The sequence below is a fragment of the Periophthalmus magnuspinnatus genome, chromosome 1 (assembly GCF_009829125.3).
Source record: "Periophthalmus magnuspinnatus isolate fPerMag1 chromosome 1, fPerMag1.2.pri, whole genome shotgun sequence".
Lineage (NCBI taxonomy): Eukaryota > Metazoa > Chordata > Actinopteri > Gobiiformes > Gobiidae > Periophthalmus > Periophthalmus magnuspinnatus.
In genome coordinates, this window is record NC_047126.1 from 17,726,198 (window position 1) to 17,748,733 (window position 22,536).

Consider the following 22,536-nt stretch of genomic DNA (forward strand, 5'->3'; position numbering starts at 1 on the left):
TAAACCAACAAAGTGGGTGAAGTGTCCTGCTCAAGGGCACAACAATAACATGTACTGCCAACGTGCTTTAGTTAATCTTTTGAACCAACATTATTTTTATTGCTCTGTCATAAATTAATATATAAGTAAACAATTATGCTCGTCTCTGTGTCAAGCGATATGTAGATCATTATATTAGATTTTGTTCATTATTATAGTTTTGGAAAATAACTATAGGCAACATATTTGAATACTTCTGTTTGAAGTTTGAGTTTAAATGAAAAAAAAAAAAAAAAATACAGAGTTGTCAAGTCTCAAATGCAGGATAAAACAGGATTACGCAAACCTGCATGGCTCAATCAAAACATATCCACTTAAATGACAAACATGATTTCATAAGAAACATTTTTTTGAATTTCCTTCAAGGTAAAAGGCAAGGCAAGGCAAGTTTATCTGTATAGCACAATTCGTACACGAGGTAATTCAAAGTGCTTTACAGAATAAGAAAGACATTAAAATCACACAAATCAAAACATAAATAATCACCCAATCTGCAACTCTCTCACCCACTCATTTGCACCCTTTAAAAACTCTCTCTCACACTCTTTAAACACTGTCTTGCTCAGTCTGAGAACTTTCCCATTACTTTACAAAAAAAACTTTCCTGTTACTTCTCAAAAACTTTCCTGTCACTTTACTATGTCTAATAAAAGTCCATCAGTCCATGTTTCTTTTGTCATCATAAAATTACCATTAAAGGAGAAGAGTGCAGAATAAAAACCTTTCAGTCGTACGCACAACTAAACAGAACCGTTTTGTGCCTGGATTTAAATATTGTCAAAGTAGAGGCCTGTCTCGCAAGGTAAAAAGTGCCCAAAAGTAATAACAACATGCTACAGGGTCCAAACGCCTTGATTGTTTTGCTCTCCTTTTCTCTGACAGACAAATACATCAAATTCAAACTAGACTGATTATAAGGCCTTGTCCTACAGAAGCTCACTAGGGTCAAATCATGCACCTGTCTGCCACCCACAACATCAAGTGTGACACCCACATCAATAATGAAAGCTGTAAAACCTCAGCACCCTCGTCTCCTGCTCGCTATGGGGTGAAACGGTAACGTAACTGTCCCGGAAGTTTGCAAAAGTGAAAACTCTGCAAACTAATGTCACACTTCAGAAAGTAGTAACTAGCCATAATAAAGCATCAGCTCAAGCTTATTCATGCTGATTAAGGTGTAGTTATTTGAAAGTGTTAGATGTACATACATGAAAGTAAAAAAGAGTTGAATGTAAACACTTAAATAAATAATAATGTGTTAAAAGCGCTGTACTAAATTTTTACATTAAAACATAATTAATTCATTTTAATCTGTTTGTAACTGTCTAGAATTATTCCTCACTTCTACCGCAATGAGTTCATAAGCTTTACACAATTTTCAAAGGCCAGAATGAAGATCGGGCTTCAGATGACTGCTCCCAACTAGCATGCTAACAGCACACCATTACTTCCTGGTTCACGGATGATGAAAATGCTTTATATTTAGATGCTGACTGCACAAGGTGATCCAATATTGACCATAAGAGCTGCTTTGGCAATATATCTGTACTGGTGCAAAATACTTTTACTGTGTTATATGAAAAAATGGGGCACACACAGAAAAGAGTTTCATATGGTGTTTTTAATCTATGCGTGACTTTTACTTCGTTCTTTTAATAGCAGTATTTGTGCACTTAGTTTGAGTGGTTTATGTAAGACACTTCTGTAATCACTTTTACTGCTGTCAATGGAGAAAAAATACAGGTTCTACTGTATCAAAAGGTACATGCTTTTTGGGTTAGAAGTAAGAGTGCTCTTTTTGTGCAGTGTAAGTACTCACCAGTAGAATCGATTGGGGGCCACTCTCTCATGCACGAGTTGCCACCTCCGTCCAAACTCCACTGAGCTGTACAGCTATGAAACAACACAGGAAATTAGTGAAGAATCAGCACTGGAGAAGGTTATGTTACAATTAAAATGTCCTGCTCAGATTCAAATTAAATGTTGTTAGTTTGATACGGGTCATTTTCATTTAACCACAGAAGCCTGTGTTGTAATACGGCTGCCGTGGTTTTGATACTCGGGCTTTGATGCTGAGTTTCCAATTAGTCATGATTAAAGTTTCTACATTTGTTAATCAACTTTTTGAGATTTTAAGCCTGTTTTGATTAAAATATGTCTAATTGTATGCTCAAGTAACCAGGCAGTTGTACAGTTATAAAGTAACCAGACAGTTATATAGTTAATAAATGAATTGAATTGATTTATTTAAGTTGTATAGGTAAGTCTATGGAACCATTTTGATAATATTTTAGGTGCTTTGAAAAGTATTACAATTTGTTGTGTCCAATACTTCACCTTTACTTTATAAGGGGGCTGGCTACAGTCTGTCTATTTTATCCCCATGATGAATCACTATACAATACTAGACCAGAAGTTAAATTAGCCAATCGATGATTGTTAAGGGTAATGACAAAACAGGTCCTCTCTAAACACAGCAATTTGTAGAAACATGTATTTTCAGAATCTCATAGTTAAATCTAAGACAGGTCTGTCTTAGATCCACTTATTTCATTTTTTTTTTATGTTTTTGAACAGTTTGGTGTTCAGATACTTCATCTGCTCAAAAAACATTTAAAAACTAGACTGAATTAAAATGCTTTAAATATAAAGTAAACTACTATTTTTCCTCAGAATCTAGTACTGTCAAGGTACTGTCCAATCTTTTTGTCAACTCCGTCAGACATTTTCAAAAACCCCTTTACATCAGAGAATACTATTATTATCTAAACTCTGAGGGCCCTATTTGTTACCCTTACACCACTTTTGCATATGTAAGACCAACAATGTTGAAATTTCTGCCATAACAGATGAAAAATGTCAACTCCGTCAGTCCATTCTGTTTATTTAAACAGTACTGAAGTGAGTTGTCTGGTCACTGAGTTGACAAATGTACTTGTACCATCTAAATGCCTTTTACTGGTTTAAGTTTCATATAATATATATTCATATAGCATAAATAATATACTTTATAACATCAAGCTGAATGTGTGGAGTTGGCAAACCCACCAACTTTGTAAAGAATTTAATGTTTAATTCCCATTTGACCCCTGTCACTTATATTTCAAGCCTGCTGCAGCCCAATCAGGTGATGACACTCGCACTTCAAAGGGTCTAATATTAAATAAAATATCAGAATAAAAACCTCCAGGGGAGATAGAGACAGATAGAGATGACAGACAGTGGGAGAGGGAGGAGGAGGAGTGAAGTGAAATAATTGTTACTTTTGTGGAGTACAGACAATGTTAAACCTGTAGCATCTGTTTTCAGTTTTGTTCAGTTGTTTGCAGTGATCACACATTTTTGTCAACTCCGTAAGGTTTTTGTCAAACTTTGTCAGTTTTTAGTCAATTCTGTCAGATCCATGCACATGGAGGGTGTTTTGTCTTAAAAAAAAAAGAAGAAGAAACTTGATTCTTGCAATTCAGTTTATGCGATTAAAGTTTTCAGATATACTTTAGTTGGATACAATGGTCAATAATTTATGTGTTTTTTGCCTGACTGAGTTGACAATAATTGAGTTATATTGGGCCATATGCCAAAAATGTTTTTATTAGGAACCTGTTCTTCTGCATCTCTGCACAGCCCAGACCTTACTCTACAAAGATTTATAACTTTCATAAATGTAGAATGCTTTTGAAAAATGTCTTTTTTTTTGTCCCGACTCTCAAGAATCACTGCTATACAAAAAAGACTGATAGAATCAGTCCTCATCAATCAATCATTCAATCAATTTATCAATGAATTGTATTTCTAAACAGGGTGAAAACTGACAAAAGACATTGTGAATAGGGAAAAGTCACATTTAAACTTAATTCCTCTGAAAGATCCACAGTGTATTGCAAACTCACTGTACAAAAGAGCACAAAATTACTGCAGGTATAACAAAAATAGCTGTCAAAGAAGCCCTATCCCACATCCCTTTTCTTATCAACAGTGAGCGGAAACACTATTCACGGCGAATGCGTGACTTAAATGTCAAATCACTGTATTATTCAAAATGTCTGAAAGTCTGAAATGTCTATTGTCTGCTCACAGGTCGCTCATTGCACATACAATACTGTGCACTAAAGCCCATCGACTGTGTAGGGTAAAGCTGTGAGGAGTGTAATGTGTTTGTGAATGGGCAGAGCAGCAGAGAATGGAGGGGGCTCTAAGTGGCCATTACTTAATCAGTGTCTGTGTGGAAGAAATGTCCACTGTGTGTCCACAGTGAGAGGCAGGGAACTGTCTAGAAAAAAAAAAAAAAAACATACTTTATTTGGTGTGCACATAATAGAGGACAGGAGGGCTGGTGCATGTCTGGATTTTTTTTTATTAATTTTTTTTTGTCTGGGCATGCTAACGCGTTTTATCGCGTTAACTCAAAAAATCATTAATTGTGATTAATAATTTTGTTACGCAGTAAGGCAGGTCACATGTATGAGTCAAAAACACAGGATCAAAGAGCCCCACTCCAGTCTGTGATCCACTGCACTCGCTTTTCCCCCTCTCTCTCCGCTCAGCACACACACACAGAGGGGACGGGTCCACTGTGTCTGTTCACTGGACGAAGAGGGCCCTGCTGTACAGAGAGTGCGACAGAGACAAGTCCGAGCTCCATCAGAGTTTTTAAACTCTCCAAAAAGAGTCAGTAATGACAGAAAAAGTCTGCAAACCGAGAGTGACACTAAATACATCAAATATGTGAGCGGAGGATTAGCGATCTATCAGCAGCAATGCATGAAGTTTACAGCCTGTGCCAGTCAAGTTTACTTTGAAAACTACAGAGATACTAAAATCCCACATGTTTAGGAACCAGTGAGCTGGTTTGAACTGGAACTGCACCAGAACTGAACCAGAACTGAACAAGGACTAAATGAGGACTAAATAGGAGGAATGACCTTTAGCAGATCAGAATCAGGACTAAAGCAAGACTAAGCCAGGACTCTAGCTGCCTTCTGTTAGGCTCATCATGAGCAGTAAGGAACAACAGACCACACAGGGCGATTAATCATGATACAAATTTTTAAGCGTTGCCCAGCTCAAATATTTTAATTATTATTTTCAAATATACAAATATGTTTTAAGTAACAAAACAAGGCTTAACCTAAATATTTTAGTTATGAATTAATGTTATTTATTTATAAGAGAGATTGCAATGTTTAATCCGTAAGAACATATAGTATAGTTGTTGTTTTTTTGTTTGTTTGTTTTTTATTGTAGAAAAGTAATACAGTCCAGGATGTTAGCTGCTACAAGCTATCCACAAAAACTGTATTGTGCGACAAGATAATCTTCATACATAAACATCATTATACAAATCCAAAAAAAAAAAAAAAAGAAGCATAATTTGGATAGGCCTGCAGAAAGTTCTGTTTAAAAATAGAAAAAAAACAAACAAAAAACTGTAGCAAAACTTGAATTTAAAGTATTGTCGAGGTAGAATTTCTGTGATTGTTTGGATGAGAATTTACACTGCACACTATACCAGAAAGTAGAAAACCAGATGCAGTCTTTGATAAACTGTTGGAGACTGGAGGAAAACTGAATGTCCTTCTCAGTTTAGAGCGATTCAATTGGATCTAGAATGAATGGAGTAGCATTGATTTTCATCCTACTGTATGGCCATATGGTGCAGAAACAGCATGATGCCTCCTTGATTCTGACTTTTGGTTGAATCATTTTTATTTCAAGTGTTTGATATTATATTTCATACAATTTGTCTTCTTTCATTTCAGTTGATGCCCTCCAAGAACTAACTGCCTTTCGGTGTGTCACATTGTGAATTGTGAGTGCTCTGATAGCTCCATTTGAATGATCTGTGTTGCTCTTACTTGCACTGTCTGTGTGTTGTCTCTTGCCCAGGATGTCATTGTAAATTTGTGATGTGACATTCGTGAATGAGTCGACTTGTTTGAACAGTTCCTTAATGTTGCTGAGTGTCTGAGCTGAATCTTATTCTTTCTAATTTGTATGCATTTCTACAGTGATTAACACTGAACCAACACAACAAGCAGCACAGAACCAGAGCAGGCAACACGAGTGAGAGCTTTGTGCACAAAAAACATAACTGGCATCATATTAACAGTTACTTTTAAAATTATTATTATTGTTTTATTTTAATTATGCATAATTTGAAAAAGTAAACACTCTCCCACGCCAAGTTTGAACTATTTTAAACACATTTAAGCCTTGGTCATCTCTTTGTGATATGTTTGTTGTTAAAATGAACTCTCACATCGGCTTCTATAATATAAACAAATAGTAAAAGAACCAGTCTTTTAAACGGCTCTTTGAAATGAATGGATCCAAAAGATTCAGATCCCATAAACGAGCAGAAAGCCCCATCACTATTGTAGTTTTTCTTTATTGATCATCCTCGTTAAATAATGGATAAATATTTAAATATGACTCATACTACCTTTGACCGGTCCTTCAATGCCACTGTAACCTGTCAGAAGCCGCCTGCAAAACCCTGCATGTGTTCACTTGATGGAGGCAACAAACAAGGTAACAAACTCTGCACAATAAGGCCCCAACTGCCTTGAACATGGGACCTTTAAATAAATCTCTCTCTCTCTCTCTCTCTCTATGCCTCTTTCCTACCCTCTCCCTCTTTCTCTCTCTCTCTAGACATTATGAATCCACATTTGTGACAGATACAGGACACTGGAATCCCATTGTCTGCGAACACACCTGCATCCTCCCCAAACCACAAGCAAAGCCCTGGCCTGACACAGTGTACAGCTGGAGTTTAATGAGCTGTGAAACTTTATGCCTGCACTGCTGCCCGCTGGACTCTCCCATTTGAAGCATGAGCAGCCACGCATGAATGTAAACAACCATTTATTAACCCATAATCAAATGTGACTTTGTCTGTTTGAAATAATGACTTTTCATATTGTGTGTTCTAGTCATTTATTCAGGATTAAACATGGACAGTTTCAATTAAAATGTCCACTCATTCTCCTGATATTTCCAAAATATCTGTGAAACAAACCATTTGGCACATCACTTGTATTCACATGCATGACTTTTTTGGCTGCTAGTACAGCTTTAGCTTTTTCAGATTATATGGATAGCACATATTTATCAACAACAAACGTCAGAATTAGCCATGAAGCATGTTTGGCCTCTCCAAACAAGTCTTAAGATGACTGCAGTACATCCAGAATGCTGCTGCTCGGGTCCGAACTAGAACCAGGAAATACAAGCACATAAGTCCTGTGCTCAGGTTTCTGCACTGGTTTCTTATGGCTCAGAGAATAGACTTTAAAGCACAAGTCTCTCCTAGGCCCAGCACCAAAATACATCTCCGCCATGTCATGTTATTTCCATATGAACCCTCTCACACTTTGAGGACTTCAGCGACTGGCCTCCTGCTGTAGTCCTGGTTTAGTTCTGATTTAGTCCTGGCCTCCTGCTGGTGTTCAGAATCAGAACTAAACAAGGGAAATCAGCATTTCAGTTTTGTGCAGCTAAAACCTGGAACAGTTCTGTTTATGGCCTGGGCGAGAGGCACCAGCAGGAAAACATACATACAATACACCGCATAGAGCATATTGACAATCAATACAAACAAAAGGGACCAGTGTAAAAGTCTAAAGAAGAACATGTGTCAGCCACCATCTGCTGGAGTTTGTGTTTGAAACCATGGCTGACAAATAAATTACCCCCTTTTATAACCTTAATAATAGCGATTAAGCTTGAATTACACTACAAGTTTTATCAGTTGGGTCAGTCTTGTTTTATTGATGCTAACCATAGCTTTTTTGAAAGAATATAGTCTTAGGAAAATTGACTAATTCTATAGGATGCCACTATCTTAAAAAAGGAGACAGTTAATTAACCCTGTAGCCCTGTAAACTATTATTTCAACCATGCACCCACTGTAAACATGCAAAGGTCAGAGTGACAATGGAGCTAACATTATCATAGTTGGCTCTCAAACAAGACACCTTAAAGGACACATAATCATAATTGAGCTTTTTGAGCTTTTAACCATGTTGTCCCCTCATCGTAAACAGAACTGGAGTTGTTTTTAGTTTGATTCACATTGGTTTCAGTAAATATGCACTTTGAATTTTCCCAGGATTGTTGCATCCATAAATCGTCTCATTTCAAACATTTCTGTCATCAAATTGTGTTAATTACTGCAAGCTTACAAACATGAGCAAGTTTAATTGTTGCTAATTGCAGGCTGTTAGCTATCAGTCACAACAGTTTTGCCCTGACAGACAATTTAGTCAATTTGCCCAAATATGTATCTATGAATCTGAATTTTGATTGACATCTTGAAATTCCGATGCATATTATTACAAAGTACATTCAACACACAGCAGAAGATATTGTAGAAATGCTCGTTAATATTTATATGACTTATCCTCGTTTGTATAATCCCTCAGCCATCCAGGTAGGACCAATACCAAAAGAAAATGCAATTCTGTCAGCTGGACAACAGTTTTAGAGTGAAGACATTTCGACGCTCATCCACGTGGGCGGCTTATCCTCAGCCTTGTGGCATAAGCAAAAATTTGTAGCAGCATTTTTTATTTATTTTTTTCCCAGTAACTGTAAGTGGTTTCTTTTAGTATATTTCCACTCAAAACACTTGAATGGGCACATGAATAATTTCAGATGGAGTGTATCTGTTACTACAGTGTATGGAAGATTCATGGTTACAGGAACCAAACAGAAAATCCAAAACTCTAAACCCTGTCATTATTTGCTTGGAATTTCCTGTACAAACATGCCATAGTGGTCAACTACCAAGGCGTTGATGTTGAATGCTGAGACCCCATTTTGAAACAATTGTCAAAAATTGATTTTTACTTTAGTTGATCAATGCAGACAGATAAAACTGAATAGGCCTAGTATTGCAAATATGGATTTTAAAACTGTATAAACCAGGTCCAATCATGTGGCAGATAAAAACTACCATAGATTTCTGACTCACCCTCAAACTACATTTTAAAAGGGAACTATGTAACTTTTCTGGTGAGGTTTCTGGCACCAGTTCATCTCCATTGGGATATTGCTTGTCTGCAACACACAGTATGGCATTCAACTTTCTTGCATGTATTCAATTAGAATTGGTTTTATTGCTCAAAAAGAAATTGGGAAAAAATGCATTTGGGGTCACCTCTCCACAGATCTGAGTTGTAACTGCTTGTGGCCTAGTGGTGTCACCTGATTGTTTTCATGAAAAAAAATCTAAGTCTAAGGGAGCATTCCAGGTACAGCAATAACATCTCAACACAAAAAAAAAAAAAAAAAAAAAAGAAAAATGTCACATAAAGGATTCTAAAATATTTTGAAGTCACAAAAACTCAACCTTGCTCCTGTCTTCTCCAAACGTCTGCGTGAACAACATATTGCTCATTAAAGTAATGCTAGCTACAAAATGCTACACTTACTCTTGACGTGCACATGGAATTGACTAAATCTTGACATTAGCATCTGCCTGGTGTACTTTCATGTCATCTACAAGAACACTATTAGCAGGAGAGATGAGATTTTCACTTATTTTTGGTGGCACTGAGCAGATGCAGATTAATCAGATTCTGTATGTCTTTGTTACTGCAGCAGGATACACGTCTGACAAATGCAGATGGAGTATACATTCACCTAAAAAGCAACATTTTTTTCACTTTTAAACTTTTTTTTTTGTGAGCTACTATACATTCGCCTCCATAGTCTGTATAAAGAAGTGGACTAAGTAAGAATGATGTTACCTCTAGCGTTTGGCCTCAGTCAAATGAAGCTCATCGAGGCAGTTATAGGGGCAAATTTGGAGCCAAATCTGGAGCTGAGTTATATTTGGAATTCCACAGTATCATAGCAACCAAAGAGCCAATCCGGAGCGAAGCTGTTAAAGGTAACCCCAGCTGGTTTAGTAGAGAGCAGGCACTTAGCAATGCTGTCAATCAACCCTGTTGCTAATGCTAGTACCAGTATCATGTAGAGAGGGTCAATATGTGAATCGGAGCGAGAATCGATGGAGCCGGAAGCACCCACGATCACTTCCTATTTGGAACGCGGTGGCTAGCATGTTTGCTATGTCCATTTATATATACAGTCTATGTTTGCCTCTCAAGCAGTTCAAATCAATGCACTCTCTATGTCATTTATTCTGCCATATCAGCTGCATGCCAAAACAATATACGCCCTGACTCCACCGAAGCAGGACAGACATAAGCCTCCGCAGCCTATCAGTCTTCTTCTCTTCTACTCTTCGCCTTGACAGATTGTCCTTATAAAATCTATATTAGAATCATAATTTCCATTGCATAGTTGATGTTTCTGATTGACTTGTCGAGATATACTTTTACGCTTTATGCTTTTAACCTTTTAGTTTTGTGACAGAACATTTAAAGCGTAGTTGCAGTAAATGGAAAATGGAGCGGAACTTTAAGCTCCTTCTCCTTCATCACACATACAAATAACTCTTTTTAAAACTTTTAACCACCCTAAAATACGTAACTCTTATAGTGTGAGTTGTCCACTTGATATATTCACCTCCTCCAAAATAACTCTTGAACCCTGGTGTGCTTTTAACTGCAAAAATATTCCACTTGTCAGAGCGACTTCGGTGGTTTGGGCTAAAATGTAATTCTAATAGCACGCAATGAGGTACTTGCATGAAGTAGTTTGTCCTGGGTTAACTTCCTTAGCTAGTGTTCTACAGGCATCCGCCCACTCATCTCTCCCTCTCCTGCACTTTTGAAAAAGAAACCCCAATTTGGAGAATATTCTACCTACAGCAGGGTAATTAGAGGTAAAACTATTCAGGATTTAAGCTTAACCAAAGGAACTATTTAATATAAAGTGAATGAAATGCAAGGACTCGACAAACTCATTGCTAATTGACCTTGAAAATACTAAAAGGAAGTAAAAAACGTATTTGACCATTTATTTCTGGACTGCCAAAATTATATATATATATACATTAATGAGCACTAAAAATACCTGTAACAAAGTAAATGCAAGATCTATAAATTTAATGTCATCTCCATGGATACGAGTATGGCGGTGGAGCTTTGTTCAAAAAAGTTGCATAGCGCACTTTTAACTTCTCATGGGATTTCAAATAATGTTATCAAGAAGTCATTTTAAAATTATTAATGTGAATATTTGAAAAACAAAAAAACAAAACATAAATTCCCTGCACCGTGGGAAATCAGACATTGTAAGAAGGAACAGTAACAGCTGCAAGATTGATTGTGCAATACAATACAATCAGGTTACTAAGTTTCAAAATATGATATTAAAACTCTGAATAACTGCTTTATTTGTGCAATGCAATAAGTCATATAGAACTATTAGCACATTTGTGTTTTTAGATTCAGGTACTTTCTCCCAGGACATGTTTTTGGTTGATGTTAAAATGAATACTTCAAAAACTCAACACGGCTCGGACGAAATCACACCTCAAGGGGGGGTGCCTACGGTTCACTACTCTTTTGTAATCCATATCTCCAGCCTTTTCTTCAACTCACACCTTTTACACTGCGCGTTTGGTTATTTATAGAACCAAAAAATACATTTAGTACGCCGACTACATGCTGCCAATCAATGTGTTTACCTGTTTGCACACACTGACTTCCAGCTCGACTCGCGCCTTTTATACGTGAAAGTAATGCATCTATTTTATTTCACTGCTGATGTGTTATTGCCAGTTTTAGGGAGAAAATGGAGAGCTAGATTTTAGATTTGAGTTGAGTTGTTGCAATTTTACGTTTCGTTCGGTGTCACTGTTTTTGCAGATCCCCAGATAATAATAATTCCGTTGTAGAATTTGTGTGGATGTATATTTGAAATGAGGTGCAATTTCAGGTTTGTATGGGAAAAGTTTCAGCAGAGACAGTTGGTAAACTTAAGGAATCAGGTAAGTTTCCGTTACTTTAAACGAAAGATCAACTGATATGGATGTTTTTATGGCAGATGCTGATACTCAATCCAGGGAAACCGGTGGCTGATATTTTTAGGGTAATATGTAAAGCAGATTTGGATTATTTTTCCCAAATTCTGTAACATACAAGTACTACAAACATATTCACAGCCCTGTTTTACTATAAGCCTATATGAAAGCTGTATAGTCATGTTTTGTGCGGTTACCTCTTTGCACTTTACGTATATTCTTTAGGCGGCAGGTCAAACCACCATATAGGCCTGTGCTTGATATATCTGTCTCTCTCTTCTGTAGACCACATATTTCGATCAGATTTTCACTTTTCATCTTTTTCATGTAATATTTTTATTGCCACATCTCTAACCTCAACTGCCCCCGTGTTACATAACCCAGGCCCCCTTCTACACCTGCTCTGAACTCAGCTCCAGTCTTGTGTAACTGGATCTGTCTCTCACTTTGCTTTGAGGCATCGCACCAGCTCCCAGTTGTTGCTTATCTGGACTTACACTCTATTCTTTTGAGGTGTTTGAAGGTGTAAAAACCTGCCAAAGACCTGAGTAAACCCAGACTAAACCCCCTGCTCACTGACCTTCTGGTCGTGGCTGTAGGCCAGGATCCAGTCCTCCTGTTCGGGGTGGAAGAGCAGACTCAGGATGTAGAAGCTCAGTCTGTATTTCTGGTAGGTGGCTCCTTCGTCTGAGCTGATCAGCAAACTGCTCTCCACTTCTGGGTCGGTCAGCAGCATGATCTAAGAACAAGATATACAATAAGGTCAAAGGATGGGGATGATTGTAATTAAACCCAGCTTTGAAACTGTTCCATAGGTTCAAGGTTAGTAACATCCTAAAAGTCCCCTGCATTTTAAAATTATTAATACAAATTGTATATTTTTAATGCTCAGATGAAAAATAAATACATTCACCGCACCATGGGGAAAAATGCATATAAAAAGTTAATAATATGGTCAAAATATATGTAACAAATGCCAAATGCAAAATGATGTGCATATAGCTTTTTTTCAACTGCAAGAAGAAAAAGGTTAAATATGTAATAATACAAATCGACTACTCCTGACCAAGATGATGTATAGACATTTTACTATATATGTTACGGCCCTGGGCCTTAAGTTCCTTTTTGTTGTTTGTATTTATATATTTTGTTTATTGTGTGTGTCCCCAAGTCTTCTTTTTCCCCCTTAAACATGGCCGCCTGATCCCTGGGCCGTGATTGGAGGACCATCTTCCAGCCTCGCCCACCTCCAGCCGCCTCCCTCCCCATTTAAGAAGATTGGGGACACCTGCTTGGGGCTGCTGGCCTGTATTCCTTTGTGTGTGGTCTCGTTAGTTCAGTCACTACAGGGGTAGTGGCTTTTGCTTTGAGACTCTTCGATTGTCAGTACTGACTGCGTCTGATTGTAAGATTTTGTTACTGTAAAATTTGCGTTTAGTTACTTTACCTTTTGGTTTTTTTGGTTTAATCTCTTGTAAGGAACCTTTGTTTATACATGTTTAGTTCCCTTTTGTTTAGTTCACCCTTACATTCCTGTAAATTAAATTACCTCTTATTTTACAATTTTTCCATCTTGGTTTTCTTTTTTTACTTCCCTTCCCCACACGAGTTGGGTTGTAACAATTGGGGGCTCATCCGGGATCTTAATACCCTATCCCACCCGTTTACGTTCACCATCCCCATCTGCTGTTCCCTCAAATCGATACAGTACTAATAAATTTAAGAATGAAGTCAAGTTATCTAACCATAAAGGGAGTTAAATCAAGAATGTGTGTGTGTTCAATGTAACTGTTTGTCTCATTGTGGCCTGTGCTCAGCGAAGCCTCCAAAGCACTAATTTCCCATGGGAATTGTCTTTTCTTAGACATCCAACATTCCGCCAAAACTTTATTACAGTCTCAAGAAAAATACATGAAATCACCAAGGAATTCACAGAAAATATTGTGAAAATCTGCCTAATTGAAAGACTAAATTTGACACAGAGAACTAATTCTGATTTGTACAGCGTGAGAGTCAATGCACCACTGAATACATAAGCTTTGTTACAATAAAAGCAAACAAAAATAAATCAGCTGTGGTAAAAATAAATAAAAAATAAATAAAAAATCACCGTCTGGCTTAAAACTTCAATGGAAAAAATCTAATCAGGCTAGAAGCTGATGTTTTGCTGTGTTGGTCCCAAAAACAGAACTTGAGTAGAGTTTGGAGTGAAATGAAAAGTAAGTAACATTTATTTATAGAGTGCCTTTCACGGAGATCAAATCACAAGGTGCTTTACAGATTTAAAATATGCATATTAATAAAAAGATAAAATGAAAAAAAAAAGGACATTTACAAAAAAACAAATAAAACGGAGAGCAATTAAAACAGATAAAATGGGATATAAAAGGGGGATATAAAAGGACTATTAAGGAAAATGATAGTAATTAGCTACACTTAATTTAAAATGTGTCTTTTAAAAGCTGTTATATATTCCAAATGGCTGCAAAAACAACAGTAATGTGGTAGTAACGTTTGAGTAGGTGGTTTCATCCAAGTACACAGGCTTCCCCCATCAAATGATATCAGTAATCCTCCAGCTAGGTAATCATGACCAAGATCCAGGGTCCCGGGGCACTCTACAGTGACTTCACGCTGCTTCTGAAGGGCTGTTCTGAGGGACTGGTTGGAGAATGGGTCAAATGCATGAATCAAATTTCAATAAATAGAAAAGCGCTGATTGACTTTAATAGGTCCTAATAATGGGCAATACAAATATTAACTGACTCGGGAAAGTGTCTGAAACTCTGAAAGATCTGCGCAACGTCCTGAATCTCACACAACTAATTTCCATTCTGAGTAGATTTGACCCTAGAAAGTTAAATAAAGGAACACTCATTGATCCTCCAATTATAAGGTAAATGATGTTTTCCCACTGGAGCGACCACTGTTCAATTGGGCGTGAAAAGGTGAGAAGATCGTATAAACTTTTCAATAAGTAAGCCTTCATCAGCATTCCCTGACCCTGGTATGGCTTTACATTTTTTTTATTAATACATTTAAGGACATTTCAGACCGACAAAGAAAGAAAAGTTAGAATGAAAAACTGTAAAAGTCCTTGGTTCAACACAGAAATTGCAAGTTGAATTAGAGAAAGAAATGCATATGGGAAACTGCACACATAACTAGATCAGATATGAATGGGCTTTTTGTTACAGTTACAGTTACAATGGCAAAACCTTCTTACTTCATGTCTGTGCTGATAAAGAGTCATGAAAAAGTTCTGGGGGACAGTAAGATCCCTCTCAGAATCTATTATTCAGACATTATACACCAATATTGTATCAGATTCAGCTATTGTAAATTCTAAAGGGGAAATATGTGGTGCTTTTAATCGGCATTTTATCTCTGCATGTGATGTTTTGGATAATAATGGTGATCCCTCTGATCTTGATTATGTTGAATCTGAACCTCGGGCAGATAAAAGTCACATTTTCTCTTTAAGACCTTTCACTTACATGGAGGTCTTCAATGCACTCCGCTCCATACACCCAAAGAAGTCCACAGTAGCTGACCTTCATCCAAAACATCTATTACTAGTTGCCCCATATTTAATTCAACACCTATTACATATTTTATATATAGACCAGAATTATGGAAAACGGCACATGTTTTGCCTGTACAAAAAGGTGGCACAAATCAAGGTTGTTGCAAATCAAGTTACATCTTATTTAAATAAATGATCCATTTTGAAGTTTTATTATTTGGGTTTCAGAAAAAGGGCATGGTACTGTCACTGCAGCCACAAAAGTTTTAAATGACATTTTCACAGCCTCTGATGACAAACAAGATCGTGTAGCTCTCTTTATTGGTTTAACTAAAGCTTTTGATTCAGTGGATCATAAAATCCTCGTGACACATCTGAAACATATTGGATTTGACATTGCTACATGTAACTGGTTCCAAAATTATCTTCCAAACACAACCCAGTCAGTAACAGCTAATGTGTTTAAAACACTTTATATTATTTTTTACTTAAGCAAAGGAGTACCCCAAAGCTCCATTTTGGGCCCGCTACTTTTTCCTATATTTATTAATTCCATTGGTTTCAATTTAAGAGAAAGCCTCAGTTGGATGATGCTGTTTGGTTTGCAAGTGCTCCCTCTGCTGATCAGGTAATTTAAAAACTGCAGCAAGAATTTAATGAAATCCAAAATTCCCTCAAATAAAACCAAGTATAAAACATTTAAGTGATCTGCAAGTTGCAAATCTTTATACACAAATGGTACATTGACTGAAAGAGTCACCGATAAATATCTTGGGTTTTGGCTTATCAAAAACATATCCTTTAAAATGCATATCTCATAATTATGTAACAGTTTAAATCAAAATTATCATTTGATTATAGAAACAAATTTTGTATCGCATTGAATTACAGAAACAACTAACCTTTCTTTCTGAACTAGATTATGGAGATATAAAAACATGCAAACTTCAGCCTTGAAACCTCCAGATTTACTCTTTCATTCAGCCCCATTTCATAACAGTTGATGAATTTAAAAAACATCAACGTACACTCGCTATCTGTCGGAGGAGAAAACACTGTATATAATTTATTTATTGACTGTCTGAATCTCTTATCACTTAAAACTTGTTTGTTGAATGCTGATATGGGAACTTTGAATACAACATCTCATGATTGTCTATGACTAAAAACTGACCGCACTAGAACTGAAATTGGAAAAAAAAAAAAATAATCTTTTGGTTATGAAAAACTCTGGTACTCTCATTGGGCCAGTCCTTGTATAAATAAAGATAAATAAATGGAAAAAAAAGAAACAAATAGAGTAGAAGTTAATATTGCCTTTATTTTAGTTTTAGTTTTATTACCGTAAATTTCGGATTATAAGCCGCTACTTTTTTTCCACGCTTTGAACCCTGCGGCTTTTACAGCAGTGCGGCTTATATATGGAATTTTACTGGATAACGGCCCCTGGGGGGCGCTCTCTAGCTGTAAACGTAAAAGTGAGACAGACGTGGGGAAAGATTCTGCTCTGAAGAATTCACTAGTTTTGATTTTGAACGATCATTTTGCGCATCATGAAATGGATATGATGCAGTTTTTAAGATAAAGAAACAGAAAGGAAACAGAGCAGGGGTCGGCCTTTAACACGCAAAGAGCCATTTGGACCCACTTTCCACATAAAATAAAACACTGGGAGCCGCAAATACTTTTTGACATCTAAAATGAAGATAACACTGTATAATAACAATAATGTAACGGAATAATGTAGGTTTTACTTTCACGGACAAGCCTTCTACACGTGGCAGATAAATATGGCAAAAACAACTTAAGTGCATTAAAAAAATACAACTCACCAAACCGCTGCATCATGCATCGCGCTGATTATGTGATTATGTCTACTCTACTCCGCAGTTTCTTTAAAAAAACAACAACAAAAAAACTCGTAGCGTATCGTTTAATCCCAGGTGCTTATTCTCCATGTGCCAAAGCAGTTTTGAAGGTTTCATTGCCTTATTTGCTTTTCCCGTATGTTACGCAGAGCGGACTCTGTGCGTGAGTCACCTGTAGCGACAAACCCAGATTTTAAGTAGGCATTGTCTGTTAAATTTATCTTTCTTTTTCTTGGAGGTCGTAGTCTCTTCTTCTGGCTCCTCAGTTGTCCTTTTCCCCTTTGTTAAAAAGATCTCCAAAGACTTTTGTTTTGGCTCATTTTCACTCGCTTGTGGCTCTACTTTTGTGCGTCGTGTCTGATGTGTTATACGTGATACGTCACCGCGGAGACAAGAGCAGATAATATACTTGCTACTACATCAAATAGATTTCTGTGGCGATTTCCAGCAGGATTTTCATGATACATCTACGGACGAGCTTATTAGTGTGTCATTAGGGACGGGCCAAAGTTGCTCCTGACCCCTGTGCGCACAACGTCTGAAAATCAGGGCTCTTTACGCAGGACTGTGAGCTGTGTCTGTGTTAGTTCCCAAGCCACGCAGAGCCGCAGTATGAGGCGGAAAGAGGCGCATACGGCTCCGGAGCCGCGAGTTGCCGACCCCTGAAATAGAGCCACTGCACGTAAGCTCGACATCAATGAATCCAACTTGGTCAATGTAAAAAGACGACAAAAGTTTTCAGAGGAAATAAAAGCAGATTTTCCGTGTTGGTGCAGCTTTATTTTCTAAACCTGCAGATGTGTTCATCCCGTGTTGTTGTCGTGTTGGTGCCAATTTTCAGGCACAGTTTAAAAAAAAGCGTGTCGGTGCACCGTCTTTCTGTGTAAATGTCTCATGTTACAATATGAAAACCTGCGGCTTTTATTCAGGTGCGGCTTATATATGTACAAAATTGATTTTCTCTTCAAATTTAGCTGGTGCGGCTTATATCAAGGTGCGCTCTGTAGTCCGAAATTTACGGTACATATGATTCATTGTCTTATGTGGCACCATATCTCCAAAGCAGATTCCATGTATGTGTGTTTTGTTCACTGACATTGGCAATAAAACTTCTGATCCTGATTTACAAACTGAAGATACAGTCATTATCATTGTAAACTGGTCTAAAAAACACATAACTGCACGTACATTGGTTTATTCTGGCTCATCACAACCACGCAGAGGAGAACCCGCTGGACAGTCAAACCTTTACCTCATGTGTCCAATCTCGCACATTACCTTCTGTGTTGCGACCTCATCGGGTCCATTAAGCCATCAGCTGCTGGTGTGAACGAGAATACGCACTGCTCCACTCTCTATGTCCCTCTCTGCGTGGCACCTGCCGACCCTGTCATTTGTCAGGCGAGGGTCGGGAAACGTGGCACAGTGGGCAAAACCCTCCAAAAACAGTTCATCAATCAGACACTGAGTCGTGGTGCTGCAGACGTGAGAACCATGCAGAGACAACCAAAACTACTGCTCCAATTAGTGCCTGCTTCACTGAGGAGGGCTGCACAGCTGGAGGAGCAGAGCTGAATTTGCTGAGGCATTTTGGTGGAGCAGATGACATGCAGTATATAATTCCTCCGATGAGTATTCTGCCCAGATATGAGGAGGTAACTACTACATGCAAATGGTTTCTTTGTTTCACCCATGTTTTCATTTTTTAGTAATAAAGCCAAAAATCATGTTGTGAAATGTATCGTTTCAAAAAATATTGTCTCTTGATTATCTAGATTTGATGATTAATAAGGATCTTAAAGAGGGGGTAGGTTATCAAATTTACTTTTTTTCCATTGTCAAAAACATGCCCAAAGAGGTTTTAGATGTCATCCATGCATGTTTGAGTAATTTAGTGATCTCTCCTAGGCCCTATTCAGACCCTCCGTAAGATTAGAAGTATAGTTCTGCTCAGCCCAAAAGCCTATGTCACCTATGCTCCCACATAGCAATTTCCCACATACAAAAGCAGAATATAAACAATACACTACAAGAAATTAAGCTAAACTATTACAAATCTATGGAGCTAAACAGGTCAATTTAATGTCAGTTTAATGCCATAATGTGAAAAATCATAGAGAAAGTAATTATATCCCTGAACAGATGATGGCGTACCCTCCATCAGGAAAGTTGTGCCTATCATTCTGAAAACACAAATTATTGGTGATTGCATCTTATGGTATATAACATTACTACTACAACACTTTCTTTCATATACAGTACTTCATGCAGATGTTATTTTGTGCTTTATATACAAACCAGAAGAGCATTTTTGATATCTCAGTCCTTCTCACTCGACACAAATCAAAAGAGCAAACTTGTACAGGACAAGTGCCAAACAAAGAGGAGATTACTGCCGAGTAATGTATGCAGCTGAGTGGAGATACAGGCTTCAGTCTGTTTGTATTCTGAAGCGGTCGCTGCACACGCCTCTTCCTGCATGACAAACAGGCCCAAAATCAACCTTTAGCATGTAGCTGTTTTATGCTGTGTATGCAGCCACTCCCCATCTAACATGCTGTGCTAATGCTAATACACACGCAACCTTGATTATTATCATCTAATAAGCATAAAAAGAATGTGGTAGCTTTTACCAATAATGGCTTTTATGAGTATTTAACCAATCAACAGTGTTCTCTTATCATTAGCTCTACACCTCAGCTATCTTTGCTCACATCCCCCTGCACTAACATGCAATTTCATCTGGATCACGACGGCAGTAAATAAGTCTAAACAGAGATGCCCTGGGCTTCCCTCTCTACACACACTTTCTCCAGCTCTTCCAGGGGAATTCCAAGGCGTTCCCAGACCAGCTGAGAGAGGTAGTCCATCCAATGTGTCTTGAGACATGTCCAGAACACCCCCCCAGGGCGGCACCAGGAGAGATCCGGGAGACACTTGGAGGAGCGGTGGCTCTACTCCGAGTTCTTTCCGTGTGACTGAGCTCATCAGCCTATCTCTATGGGAGCACCCAGCCCAACCCTGCAGAGGAAAATTTCGACCACTTGTATCCCGATGTTGTCCTTTCAGTCATTGCCCAAACCTCATGACCATAGATAAGAGTTGGAATGTAGATCGACCAGTAAATAGTGAGCTTTGCCTATTAACTTAGCTCCTTCTTCACTCATCCAGTAGTCGCCTCACTGCATCGTTAGAACCATTATAATTGAACCTGTGAGGTCACATTTAAATGCCCATAAGCCTTGAATGGTGGTATTTAGCATTCTTTCATTTAGCAACATGACACCACACAGAACTATGCTCTCATAAAAGTTTCACTGGTAGCCATATACTTCCTTGTTTCAACTATAACATTTAACTCTGAGCTGTGTGTGTGTGCAGATCTATGTGTGGAGTCAGTCTGTAAATTAGGAGGGCAAAAGGGCTGCAAATGACAAAGGTTAATGACGCGTACAAGCTAGCGGCAGACCACCGGCAATATGTGTAAGGAATACTCCAGCTAGCTCACCGCTCCGTGCCCCGAAACACGCCCAGATAGAATATTAATGAAATTAACTTCACACTACACCGTTTGACTGACTCACTCTTTAATTGAATTCAGCTCTGAGTCTATAAATCTGGTATCCCACCATAGGGCAGTCATAAATACACGTTTGTGAGTAGTCGGCACAGGTGAAAGAAAAAAAAAAAAAAGTGAACAGAGAAGATGTACTACTTTTCTCTCTAGGGTGAATCCGTTTGATTCTTTTTGAAGACAGTTGTTTGTTTTCCTGGTGATTTAATGCGACTTAATGGGCACGGTCAGAGCAACAACTACAAACAGCAAAGTCTTCATTCAGTGCTATAGTTTGGCATTGACAGAGCCCCAGATCTAGCAGAGTCCACCGTCTGAAAGAGCAAGTTGTATTTTAAACAAATAGTGAGACAACTTTTCTGCTTGTCTTCATGGAGATGATATTGCTCTGCCTGCAATATCCCACAGTAGGGCATTAGGGCAGGTGACACTATCAGGCCAATTTACAGGTCAGAGCTGAGGAGTGGCGATCACAATAAGAATGCCTGTTTTTATGAGTAGTTGAGCTTAAAAAAAAATTTAAATGTGCAAATGATGGAAAGCACAATAGATATTTAACACTTAACTGTGGAACATCCCATGCATTTCCACAAAGACAAGCCAACGCAGTTACACAATGCGCCTTTAAGAGCAGTTGCAACCTTCTGGTCAAGAGAAACCTGATTTTTTGTGATTTTTTTGTGGTATTTACCAAGAAAGGATTTCAAGTACTTTGAACAGTATCTGTGAGCTACAAATAAATTATATTATGATAAAACTCAGATTTTAAAAGACACAAGGACAGTTATATTAAACTAATGAACCAAATGAAATGAAGGCCACCTGACCTCCAAACTATTTTACTTTGATAAGATAAATATTTGGATCATAAGATTGCCGAGAGATTCCCTGATGTCCAAAAAAGTCAGCAGTAAAGTAAGTAGCCTACTATTTGGGCTATGGTACTATGTAGAAGGGACGTTAATTCTGGGTAAAGATTGATGGTGGGGCAATGGGTCAATGTATTTTTTTTTTGTGAACTCCGCAATCACTTCCAGGAAACACACTCAGCTATGAATCAATATCTATGTATTTTCTTTGAATGTGAATAGTGGATGGACAACTGAATAGACTTCCAGCTCTTCTCTTCTCAGAACTGTATCTGTGTGTATGGAATCTGAGCCATAAAAGAGCAGCAATGGATTAGCTTAAACTTAATGATTTTCTCTTTGTACAGAATTTCTTTGGACACCCTTATGCAGCCACTTCATGCTCCGAGGTAGTAAGATATTTAGGGTATTTGGACTGTTGGGGTATACTGACTGGAGAAGCTGCCAATCTGCACCATCAGCCCCTCTGGCCACCACCTATCACTTTCATACTAAGATGGGTGAAGTGTCTTGCCTAATGACACAATGACAATATGCATTAGAGCCACTGCTACCCCATGGCACTTTTCTCAGCGGTCTCCCATCTCAGTACTACCCAGACCTAACCCGGCTTATCTTCCAGCATCAGACAATATCGGCATTGACAAGGTGGTATGGCTGTAGTTAATTGCTCCACTGAGAACATTTGTCCACTGCATGTTACCCTTTCTTCAACCAGC

At 37.9% G+C, this 22,536-nt stretch overlaps 1 protein-coding gene across 2 annotated transcripts in view; it reads right to left on the reverse strand.

Moving 5' to 3' along the window:
• LOC117394140 (VPS10 domain-containing receptor SorCS1) overlaps positions 1–22,536 on the reverse strand; it is a 241,090-nt gene that overhangs the window by 69,003 nt on the left and 149,551 nt on the right. For both annotated transcript variants that reach the window (XR_008648783.1, XM_055223835.1), the window contains exons 4-5: positions 12,561–12,719; positions 1,859–1,932 (exon numbers count right to left, since the gene is read on the reverse strand). Coding sequence is in view for 1 of the 2 variants with exons in the window: in XM_055223835.1 (XP_055079810.1) it covers positions 1,859–1,932; positions 12,561–12,719 (233 nt within the window). In the remaining variant the exon portion in view is untranslated. The remainder of the gene's footprint in view (positions 1–1,858; positions 1,933–12,560; positions 12,720–22,536) is intronic.